We start from the raw sequence: 12,516 nt of genomic DNA, 5'->3' as shown, positions 1-12,516 counted from the left end.
CTAATAGTTGTCAGAGTAAGTATAGACATAACGAAGTATGTAACTGAACCACACTGTCAAGCAGAGACCACCTTTGGAGTTCAATTGGTCAGCATTAAAATCATGGGCAGCATTGCATTCTCTTTTTGATCATTATATTTGAGGTTTTAAAATTTCACATTTCTTGGGAGCTTCGCCTTTAATTAGAGCTGATAATTTCAGGTCTGTTCAGAAGGTAGGTTTAAACAAGCCCAATTTTCTTGTTTCATGTCAGTTTATCCTTAACTGACCAGCATAATTGTATTCCATTTTTCTCTCCCTTTCTAAGGATATGTTTGCTTTTGAAAGGGAGTCCTGTGTATCAGAAGGCCCATATCCAAGTCCCACCTGCTCCAGATATATTTGATACAATGTCTGAACAGTTGATGAAAAATATCAATACCTGTTTTTGACACTGCTCCCCATTATCCCACTGGACAGCGAGCCTGAGATTAGAAGTTTGCTGCATGGCATTTTTCAGGGTGCAACATAGTACAATGCATTGCATGATTGATACTTAATTTTTAACGTCTGCTTTAATGTTTGAATTTATTTGCATACCTCTGGTCTAAAGCAACCTCCAGTGTTTTTTCAATTCTTGTCGAAGTTTTACCAATGTTTGGGTGTTTTCTTGTTTCATGTCAAGAGAACTCATTGCAGATAATGCATCACCAATTAAAGAGTTCAGCAAAGTCTCCACGATGTCATAAGCCTGAATAAAAGTAGTATGAAAATCTATCTTATGACTGATTAGAAATGTGACATTATAGACTTCAAAACTTCAATTACTGTTCGTGCACCGAATAAACCAACAAACTGTTAAACACAGTAATAACTCTGTTCCTTAATAGTTTATTCCAAAGACAGGCTATTACACAGAGACTCAAGGAATTAGCCATGTCTTAGCGAGTTTACATAAACTTTATGTCTTATTGCCACAAGGATAACCAATTTCCCTGAAGAAGAATTTATTCCAAGAATTTTAATCACAGGAAAGTAGTGTCTTTGAACAATCAATGCAAAATATAACAAGAAACAAAGAAATTACTTTTGATTAGGGCAGCACAGTGGCTAAGTGGTTAGCACTGCTGCCTCACAGCGCCAGGGACTCTGGTTCGATCCCAGCCTCGGGCAATTGTCTGTCTGAGTGGAGTTTGCAACTTCTCCCAGCGTCTGCGTGGGTTTACTCTGGGTGCCCCGGTTTCGTCCCACAGTCCAAAGATGTTCAAGTTTAGGTGAATTGACAGTGCTAAATCGCCAATCGCATTGAGGGATGTGTAAGCTAGATGCATTAGTTAGGCGAAGGGTAGAGTAATAGGGTAGGCAAATGGGTCTGGATGGGATACCCTTCGGAGGGTCAGTGTGGAAGTGTTGGGCCAAATGACCTGTTTCCACATTGTTATGGTCAGCTGCAGTCTTGCAGTAACTTATGTGAAAGACTCAGAAGAAATTATCAATATATAACCTCAGAGACCAAGGACAAAAACCTCTATAAGAATCAAACACCAGAACAACTCAATGGCAGAACTTCAAAGAATGACACTGCACAAGGTCTGAACCCTGGAAACTTCCAGAGAGAGATTACTGTTAATTGAAGTCTTGACCAGATTTCACCATGAATCCGGTAATAGCTAAGGTGGGTTGCAGGCTTACACTTGCTTTAGGTGTCTAATGCAATAATGTTTGACTTATTATTTCAGTATTTGATTGTCTGTGAGATTTCCTAATAAGTAGCTGAATTAAAGGCAACTTGTAGAGTTACCCACAACAGAAACTTGTAAAAATATTATTTGCAGTTATTTTGAGACCAACCAGGGTAGTTCAACTCATGTAAGTATACATCACTTTCAAATCTCTAAATTTCTCTTTTAATTCCCTTTCCCCATGTTTCTATATTCCCTCTCTCAATGTGCTTACTGGTTTTGTTCCACAATTTCATGGGTATTGAACTTGCAGCACCTTGGCAAAAAAGGACACTTATATGTGAATAGAGTGAAAGTGTTGGCATAACTGCTGAATCTACAGCAGAGGTCACTGGAATGATCAGCAGTGGGAATACAAACCATTTATCCATCTTTACCAGCTTGAAATTTTGAGCACAATTGTTTTCTTTCCTTCTATCATAGCTGTGATTAGTTAATGAGCACATGTGGGAATCATACGATTGGACTTTTTTCTTTAAGGATCAAATTAATTGCCTGATCTATTGGGAGTGGCTCAGAGTGTATATTGCGCTGTGTGTCTAGTATTAATTGAAACAGCAATGCATATCTATCACAGACACATTTTGCCGCCTTCCAATCGACAGACACACTTACACAAAACTACATTAAATATATATTCTAAACCTCTGAAAAAAAAGACTGAAGCCTAAAAGGATCAATTAATTTATCCATACCTGGCTTATTACAAGGATCCGACCCTGAGCAAGCACTTGGAGTAAATGTGTCACATGAGCTATTGTATTTGCTTGAATTCCAATGTTAGATCCCACTACCAAGATCACCAGTTCAGGTCTGTATCCATATGCCAAAGGTAGAATAACCTCACAGAGTGAATAAAGAAGATCCCCATCCCATTCATTATCCTGCAAAATAGAGAAAAATAAAGTGCTTTTTCAAAAGAATTTGTAAATGAAATTTTGTGACCTTAATGTGAAACTAAAAGCTTCCTCTATGTAAGACTGTTGGATCTCTGCATTAGGAAGGAGAGTTCCAGCAGTAACCATGATATGCAAATAATCAAACTGCAAAGAGACTATTACTGTACTACTTGGCAACAGTCCAACCCAATTTTTTTTTATATTTTCCTAACCTGTAAAGGATAGCTCCTCAATAAGATTCAGAATACCCTGGGGGTCACAAGGTCCAAGGCAACTGTGGAGTTCCAGCCGAGTGAAAACAATGTATTCCCTAACAGGTTCCCTCTCTAATAGCTCCCCCTTCAACCTATCCAACACAATTCTTACTGAAGGGTTGTGACAACTTTCAAGCCTTGGAATGGGGTCATAGTGGAAAAAGCCTTGGGATACACTGCAGTAAGGATTTCCGGCCTCACGCAGGGGGGTGCAGTTACAGCTGTGCAGTGCAGCGCCTGTGATGTTACCACTAGTGATGGAAACTTCAGAAAGTTAGAAACTTCCAAAATGCAAAGTTAGACCTTTGTTGGTGGCAAAGTATACATCAAATGAAGATAGAGTTATGTTTGAGCAAATTGTAAAAAGATTCTAAATTAGTTTTTCCACTACAACAAATGCTAACAATTTAAATCCACGTAACAGCGCCAAACATAAGATTTACATATTTCACACATGATTTGTCAAGAATCACAACAATACTTGGCTGCTGACAGCAAAAACTGAAGTGGTGAAGTAGTCTAATATGTTAGTCCTCAAATTTGGATTGTTTGGATTATCCTACTTATGAAGAAAATAAACAAATGTACATGTGATGCATATTATATATATTTCACTCATTTTGGTTTTCACAACTGCACCAAAGTATTTCAAAATCTAGTACAAGTGCATTTTCATTTTGATAAATTAACATTTCTCAAAGTTAAATTGTCTATCCATTACGACCTTGATTCTTTGAATGACGTATATCCTTCTTACACAATGTTAGATAAGTATCAAACCATCATGACTTTTCCAATAGATAGTATGGCACCGCGGCTCCTTCTCCAGGCACAAAGATTCAGTCCCTGCAATGTATGCCCATTTGTTTTGACTCTAAATCCCTACAAGCGTATGGGTATGTTCGCCGAGCTGGGAAGTTGGTTTGCAGATATTTTGTCCCCTGTCTAGGTGACATCTTCAGTGCTTTGGAGCCTCCTGTGAAGTGCTGCTGTACTGAGTCTTCTGGAACTTAATTGGTTCCGTTTCTACTGCTTCCGGTTGCTGGCTGTAGTGGCCGGTATATTGAGTCCAGGTCTATATGCTTGTTGATGGAGCCTGTGGATGAGTGTCATGCTTCTAAAGAGTTCTCTGGCTGTCCCTGTTTCGCTTGTCCTATGATCGTTGTGTTGATCCAGTTGAATTTGTGGACCTTGTCATCTGTATGTACGGCTAACAAGAACAGCTAGTCGAGGCATTTAGTGGCTAGTCAAGTTCATGGATGCGGATTGAGAGTTATCTGCCGGTTTGTCCTATACAGCATTTTGTGCGGTCTTTGCATGGTATCTTGTAAATTATGCTCATATTTCACATGATGGGTATAGGGTCTTTTGTTCTGGTGAGCTGTCGGTTTGTGGGCTGTCATGAATCCGAGTGATCAGAGAATTCTGGCTGTTAGTTCAGAGACGTTTTTTATGTAAAGTAGCATGGCTAGTGAGTTAGGTTGTGGTATGTCCTCGTCATGTTGTTTATCTGTTAGGCATCTGCACTTGAAGTTTTGGGATATCCGTTCTTGGCAAAGACACCATAGAGACCTTAAAGAATACCTCTACAGAGTCTTCAAGCACAGATATCCCTACAACTTCATCCATCGGTGCTTAACAGACAAACAATGCAATGAGGAGCCACAACCTAACTCTTGAGCCACGCTATCTGATATAAAAACATCTTGGAACTGACAACCAGACTTCTCTGACCACTCCGATTCATCACAGCCCACAACTGACAGCCATGTGCAGACAACAACTCACCAGAACAAAAGACCCTATACCCATCATGTGCAAGACAAACAATTCACAAGATACCATGCAAAGGCTGCACAAAACACTACATACGTCAAGCAGGCACACAACTAGTAATTCACATCCACGAACACCAACTCACCACTAAACGCCACAACCAGTTGTCCCCAGTAGCCGTACACACAGATGACAAGGACCATAAATTTGACTGGGCAAACACACCGATCATAGGACAAGCTAAACAGAGGACAGCCAGAGAATTTCTAGAAGCACGGCACTCATCCACTCTATCAACAAACATAGGTCTAGACCCAATATATTGGCCACTACAACAACCAACCAACAGGAACAGCAGAAACGGAACCAAATAAATTCCAGAAGACAGTACAGCAGCACTTCACAGGAGGCTCCATTGCATTGAAGATGTCACCTTGACAGCGGACAAGACGCTTGCAAAGCAATTTCCCAGTTCAGTGAACATACCCACAACTACGACAGCGAGCACTCGAACTACAAATCTTTACGCAAACCTTAAAGATGGGATTATGTTCTGGTGAGGAGCAATGAAACTACCCAGATAAATAATCACATTTCAGCAGCATTCTATATCTTCCACACATAAGGATATATCAAACAGTTGTGGTCTAATAAGCTAGCAGGTTCAGTGTGCTAAAATGAAATAGTATTAAATCTAGAACAAAACTCCTAAATACTCTGTGAAGGTTTTGCAATAGCAGACTCAAGTATGTGATTGAATGGAAGATGATTAATGGATACAGTTATACATCTTGCCAACTATGCTTTCTAATTAGAAAACATCAGTACATAATTAGATTTTTTTTTGGATGCTTGCTATAACAAACAAATAACTCCATTAATTCCCACTGAAACTGCTTCAGTTATCTCACAAAGATATAATAATTTAGGAGATATCAAAGCAGACAATGGAATCAATGATAGAGATTAGAGTTGCGTAGTAATAGGTAAAATAATAGGATGTTCCCTAAAGCGCTCTGCTAGGAGGCGCCCAGTCTCCCAAATGTAGAGGAGACCGCATCGGGAGCAACGGATACAATAAATGATATTAGTGGATGTGCAAGTAAAACTTTGATGGATGTGGAAGGCTCCTTTAGGGCCTTGGATAGAGGTGAGGGAGGAGGTGTGGGCGCAGGTTTTACAGTTCCTGCAGTGGCAGGGGAAAGTGCCAGGATTGGAGGGTGGGTTATTTGGGGGCGTGGACCTGACCAGGTAGTGTGCTTTAGGGAACATCTCCGGGACACCCGCACCAATCACCACACCGCCCCGTGGCCCAACATTTCAACTCCCCCTCCCACTCTGCCGAGGACATGGAGGTCCTGGGCCTCCTTCACCGCCGCTCCCTCACCACCAGACGCCTGGAGGAAGAATGCCTCATCTTCCGCCTCGGAACACTTCAACCCCAGGGCATCAATGTGGACTTCAACAGTTTCCTCATTTCCCCTTCCCCCACCTCACCCTAGTTCTAAACTTCCAGCTCAGTAACTGTCCCCATGACTTGTCTGGACTTGTCCTACCTGCCTATCTTCTTTTCCACCTATCCACTCCACCCTCTCCTCCCTGACCCATCACCTTCACCCCCTCCCCCACTCACCCATTGTACTCTATGCTACTTTCTCCCCACCCCCACCATCCTCTAGCTTATCTCTCCACGCTTCAGGCTCACTGCCTTTATTCCTGATGAAGGGCTTTTGCCCAAAACGTCGACTTCGAAGCTACTTGGATGCTGCCTGAACTGCTGTGCTCTTCCAGCACCACTAATCCAGAATATGTGTCCATATACTAGACACTCTACACCTAATAGCTGCATCTGTACACACCTCCTTACAGCAGACTGGAATGTAGTACTTGCTGAGCTTCTTCTCATCCTGTTTACCATTTATCTGCAGCACCAGAATTTTTCTGAAAATTACATTTCAAAAGATGTTAAGATATTGCTTTGTTTTTCAACATTAAACAACCTAGCTAGTCAGATTTTTAATTTTACAACCTTTCAATTCATCGGATTTACTTTGAGAAAACTGGACAGGGCATTGCAAGGATTGGCAATATACCTCTGTCAGCCATGCAGACATGATAGTATCCAAACCTAATTCCATAGCAGCCACCTGAATATCCAAGTCTCTTAGAGATATTTCTATTCTTTTTATTGTTGGGTAGGTGGAATTAAATTTTTAAACTCTGTCCTCTATGGATCCTTTTTGAGAATAAAACACCAATTGTTAAAATGTTCATCCATAGAAACAAGGTTCCAAATGACGTTAGGACAGAAATAGCCAAAATAGGTATGAGAAAAAAAGATGTAATTCTTGGCTCCTGATTGTATATATCTGTGGAATTAATTGCCACAGAAGACCATGAAGGCCAGGTCATTGAGTATATTTAAGACTGAGATAGATAGGTTCTTGAGTATCAAGGAGATCAAAGGTTACAGGGAGAAAGCAGGAAAATGAGGTTGAGAAACTTATCAGCCATGATTTAATGGCAGAGCAGACTCAATGGACTGAATGGCCTAATTTCTGCTCCTATGTCTTCTGCTCTTTATAACACTCTTGTACTAGAAAGTGCCTGTTTGAATTGAAAGAAAGGAAAGAAGCAACATGTGATCGGAATTCAAAATTTCTGAGTTTGATGTACAAAGGAAGGTTTTCTTCTGATTGTGCGTCCCCTAATTAAGTTTTCCTGAGCAATGGAACACTTTCAAGTAAGAACTCGCAGTCCCACTCCATGAGCACTGCCTCTGACAGTCATACTGCCTTCCATTACTGAAGCTCACAGATTGCCAACAACCATTAAGCTGAAATACCATAAGACTCCTTTGAGGGAGGACATTTTGGCAAAGTAAATAAAAGTCAGCAATGAACATCTGTGATAATTAGCTCAACAAATGAACTTCATTTTGTAGTGCTTGTTTGAAAATATCTTTGCTTAATTTATTTTCCAACCCCAACATCACTGCTCTGCGAAGAGATTGGAGGGACTTTCGTTGACTGGCACTAGCTTTCATTCTGTCCTTTCCCCCTGCCCATTATTCTGACGATCAATGGTTGCTTGATCATGACAGTCAAGACCATCTTTAGTTCCTGGTGAATTTGCATTTTTAGCAAAGTTCTCTGAACAGTTAGTCAAGGAAGAAAACCATCTACTTTATCCTCTCCAATATTGTATTAAAGCTAATTTTTATATGGTTATCATGCTGCTGTCAAGACTCTCATCAGCTATTTCAAAAACCGGTGAAGAGGCCTTCCTTAACTGCATGGCTATCAATGAAGTTCTCTGGGTCAAAAAGAAGTTCCAATCGACTTTTAAAAATACTTGTAAGTCCCAAGGTAGGAAACGTACATTCTTGGTGTAAGACCAGATTGTTAAACAACATGAACATTTTAAAGTAATAAGATTTTATACATGGTTTGCAGATAAATGGAGGTGACATACTCATCCTCTTGAATATCAATTGGAATATTAGCTTCTCCAAGCAGCAGAAGAAAAATTCTTAAAAAGAGAAAAATAAACATAATTTACAGCATTAGTAGACAAGTCAGTGTTTAAACAGTAACCAAAATGTAAATAAATAGATGAGACCATAGATGTAAAGGTATGTTACGGCTACATGCCATGAACTCTCCAAGTCACATTTTGAACCTATATTCATTTTAACACCATGACATATAAACAAACACATGCACTAAGACTGTTCACCAAGATAAATAGAACATTAAAGAGCAGAGAAATGTAAGGTTTTAAATCTATTAGGACATTAAATGATTCACCTTATATTTATCCAATTCAGAAGAAAGAAAAAAAAACAGAGCAGACTTAAAGAGGTGCATAAAATCTATGAAAGTAAACTTTGAACATAAGTACTTTGAACATAAGTTTTCTAATTTAACGGGTAATAAATGTTTACCTCAATCAACTTACTCGCAAACATTTTCCAAAAACATTGGGTGCATTCTAAATAAAGACTTGGGCAATGACAGGGTAGCTTTGGACCTAAATAAATCACTTTTACCCTTTGAGACTGTTTGGTCCTCTTTCGTTGCGCTCCAGCAGTAAAATCAATGATTAGCAAATAAGTGACTCTGCCAGTTTAAAAGTACACAATCACAGTCTCCTTTGCCAATATTTTGACTTTTATAATGAATGGCGATAGTCAAGTTAGATCTCTCGTTTGGACTCATTTAGCTGCTCTCAGCCGGGGTGGGATGGCCAGTACCAGGGAACTACAGATGCAGAAGAAATAGAAGGAGTACACCATTTGGCACATCAAGCTTGTTCTATCATTCAGTACAATCCTGGCTGATTTCATGCATCAACTCCATTTTCTCACCTGCTCCTCAAATACCTCAGTAACCTGAGAAGCCAAAATTCTTTCCATTTCCATTGAATAAATGTATTCAATTATGCAGTAGTCAACACTCTGTGAATCTTTTGGAATTCTGTATCCCAATCTTAGACACAAACTCTCCTTATTCAGTGCTAAATGATCAGCTTCTTAGCAACAAGAGGGTTTGCAGGTGGCACTAAATTAGGCAGGGGCAAATAGCCCTGGTTGTGCTCCAGATTGATATCCAAAATCCCCTGCTGGAAGCACTAATTGCTACCGAGATCACATTAACATCTGTCCAGCAAACACATTGTACTGGTTACTTTAAGGACAGCAGGCAGCAAGTGCTGAAAATTGAAAAAGAAATGAAAAGAAGTTTAAACGTTTATTTACCTGTTTGCTCCAACTCGGAGAGCATAACGTGCTGCAGAGACACCAGCTAATTGTGTTGAAGATACCACAATGCCATTTCTAGCCTATGTAACAGTAAACAAAGGTTATACAAATCATTATAATAATTGCCACCTTCCTACAATTAAACGTTCACTGGAACTTGCTTCAGCAAAGAACATAGTGATCACCTAAATGGATGTGGATACACTGCATGACTATTCTCAAAAATTACAGAACAATTTTTATTTGTTGTTATAACCTGCATTTTTGTGCCTTTACTATACAAAGCTTTCCAAGGTGCTTCACAAAGTCATCATCAGCCAACAGTTGACACTGAGCCAGTTAGGGAATTTGAGGACGGATGACCAAAGCTATGGTCAAAAAGTAACATTAAAGCAGCATTTTGAAGGAGGTGGGATAGGTACACAGTTGGAGAAAAGTCCTTCAAGCCTGAATTGTTGAAAGTGGAGCCACCAATAGTGAAATGCAGCAAAAAAATGAGGATGCACTAAAGGCAGAGTGAAAAAAAAAACTGACTGCGCTGGGATGGTGCTAGTTGCAAATTACAGAAAGGGATCGCAGTGAGATTTGAACAGAAGGATGGGAATTTTAAATTTACAGGTACTAGAATTTTGATAAAGAAACTAAAAAATATTTTTATAGCATACTAAAAATGCTAGCTAATGTTGTTTATAACCATATTAGCTTGAACATCAGAGATATTGGTAAAGTCTGTAGACAATGTGGCCTGACTTCATAATTCATAAGCTAGTACATTTATGGCTAGCATTCCAATAGGATTTCCAGAATCAACATCAAGCAGAATGCCAATTCTGTTCTACATAGTTTCAGTACAGATGTGAACACAAGTAAGCTTATGATGGATCTACACGTGCAACCTTGAACATGTTCCTCAGAATTAAATTTAACAAAGATATTTTTGCTACTAATTTATTAAGTCCACGAAATATAAATGATAGGTCTTAAAGATACTGATAGCTATTTACTAACCCTCCACTAGTATTTCTATCCCATTTCGTCTGAATATAATTATTAGGGACATCATCTGTTCCCATTGCAATACCCTAACTTCGGTTTATGGCTACCTATTACAGGATAGATATACCAGTAGAGGGCGATCAGAAACAAAACACTCAGCTGGTCAAGAAGAACGCTCAAAGAAAACCATGTATGATTCCTTGACCATTTTCTTATTCCACCATCTTCCTTCACAGTAAGTGTGGCAGAGATTGCCATTGACAGAATGCGGCCCCTGAACCACACCAGGTAATGTTTGAAAGAAAGCTGACCATCACAATGAAAACTGCCACATGCCACAATGAGGTGCCCCTTATTTTGTAGCTTTTGCTGCATAATAACATCTTTTAAAAACAAAATGAATTATGTTACATGCTAAATACTTAATTTCATAATGACATTTAATCTGTAATTCTGAACAAGCAACTGTTCTCACGGATTTGGAGTTCAGTTCGGCTCTTTCACTGAAGAGTATAGAAAATATATCCCTTTCTAACTGTTATACTTCAAGGACTGCAGATACTTAGGGAAATTTGTGTTCCATCTCCCAATTTTCTTCCTACATTGCCAACGTTTACTAGAATTTCACTATCTATATCCTCTTCAGTGCAAAATAAGAAATTTATCATTAACGCCAGGCAAGCACAGAAGCACCTAACAGACAAAATGCAGTTCCATTTTCTGATTTGGAACTGTTGGTACTAAACTCAGTAAAGTTTGTTACTTTAGATTCTGAACAATAATGCATCATTTAATCTGCCCACAAATCATTTGCAATTTCTAAGCTTGCCACAGTGAGTGTGCATCATTAGGAACTCAAATTTCACCTACCTCCCTTTGCATGATTTTATCAATCAGTGGAAATATTTTTCCCAGGGAGAGTAAAAGATGTTCAACCATTGGGTGTGTATAGTCACCGGCACTGTGGAGAAATTTGGAAAATGATTTCACAAAGAAGGTTAATCTCAAGCTGACAAAAAGTACAAAGGTACCATCATCACATATCTCTCCAAATTAGTTTTTTTTCCACATAGACGCATCATACAGGTTTCTCTGTAGACCCAAGAAGAAATTGGAATTCCTCTGCACGCGTTAAAAAACTTAGTTTTATTTCAAGTTAGTAATATGATTCTTCCCCAGCGATTAACAACTTTTAAACAAACATTCTCAAAATGTTTCTTTTCCAATATCGGAGGAATCTAAACTCGCCAGTGTATTCTCAATCATCGATAAAGCATTGTAAGGGGTAGTCAGTCATGCTACCTATTGAAAAGGGGCACTTGTTCAGGAATAAACTGCTCATTGGCCCTGGCAGAACCCAAACTGGGCATCATTCAGCTCCTGATCTCATAACAGCCTTGGTCCAAACAGCTGAATTCTAGAAGTGAGTTGAGAGTGGCTACCCTTAATCTGTGACCAAATATAGCAATAAGGAACCCTAGCAGAAGGAATGCTCTTTGCTGGTTGGAGTTGTACCTAGCAGAAAGGAAAGTAGCTATGGTTGCTGGAGGTCAGTTATTTCAATCCTCTGATATCACTTGCAGGAATTCCTTAGAACAGTGTCCTGGTTCCAAGCATCTTCAGCTGCTTCATCTATGACCTTCCTGATGTCATAAAGTCAGAAGTGGGAATATTCACTGATAATTAAATAATACTACGTGACCAAGCAGCAGGGTGCTGAAAGCTAGTATTTCCAAATAAACCTGGTGTGGGTGATGTTTTAACTTTTTCCAACCCAGTCCAACACCAGCACTTCCTCACCATATGCAGAAAGACCTCGACAATGTTCAAGAATGGGCTGGTAAGTGGCAAGCAACAGGAGTGCCCATCTCAAACAAGACAGAACCTAACCATTACACTGCTATGATCAAATGGTATTACCATCATTGAACCCTGAACCCCCAAATCAACATCTTGGGGGTTACCATTGACTAGGAACTGAACTGAACTGCACCAGTCATATAAAAATAGTTGTTACAAGAGCAGGTCAGAGGTTAGGAATTCTGAATGGTCCATCGACAAGACACAAAGGAATAACTCACCAAGGCTCCTTCAAAAGCACCTTCAAC

At 39.5% G+C, this 12,516-nt stretch overlaps 1 protein-coding gene across 1 annotated transcript in view; it reads right to left on the bottom strand.

Annotated features, from left to right (window-relative positions):
* The window catches only part of hdac10 (histone deacetylase 10), a 39,289-nt gene that overhangs the window by 6,781 nt on the left and 19,992 nt on the right, over positions 1 to 12,516 (bottom strand). Inside the window, exons 15-20 of the mRNA XM_072562607.1 lie at positions 11,279 to 11,369; positions 9,410 to 9,492; positions 8,125 to 8,181; positions 6,510 to 6,591; positions 2,417 to 2,605; positions 580 to 730 (exon numbers count right to left, since the gene is read on the bottom strand). Coding sequence (XP_072418708.1) covers positions 587 to 730; positions 2,417 to 2,605; positions 6,510 to 6,591; positions 8,125 to 8,181; positions 9,410 to 9,492; positions 11,279 to 11,369 — 646 coding nt within the window. The 3' untranslated portion in view covers positions 580 to 586. The remainder of the gene's footprint in view (positions 1 to 579; positions 731 to 2,416; positions 2,606 to 6,509; positions 6,592 to 8,124; positions 8,182 to 9,409; positions 9,493 to 11,278; positions 11,370 to 12,516) is intronic.

This window comes from Chiloscyllium punctatum, chromosome 44, assembly GCF_047496795.1.
Source record: "Chiloscyllium punctatum isolate Juve2018m chromosome 44, sChiPun1.3, whole genome shotgun sequence".
NCBI classification, from domain to species: Eukaryota; Metazoa; Chordata; class Chondrichthyes; order Orectolobiformes; family Hemiscylliidae; genus Chiloscyllium; species Chiloscyllium punctatum.
This window is presented reverse-complemented; position numbering and strand designations above follow the sequence as displayed.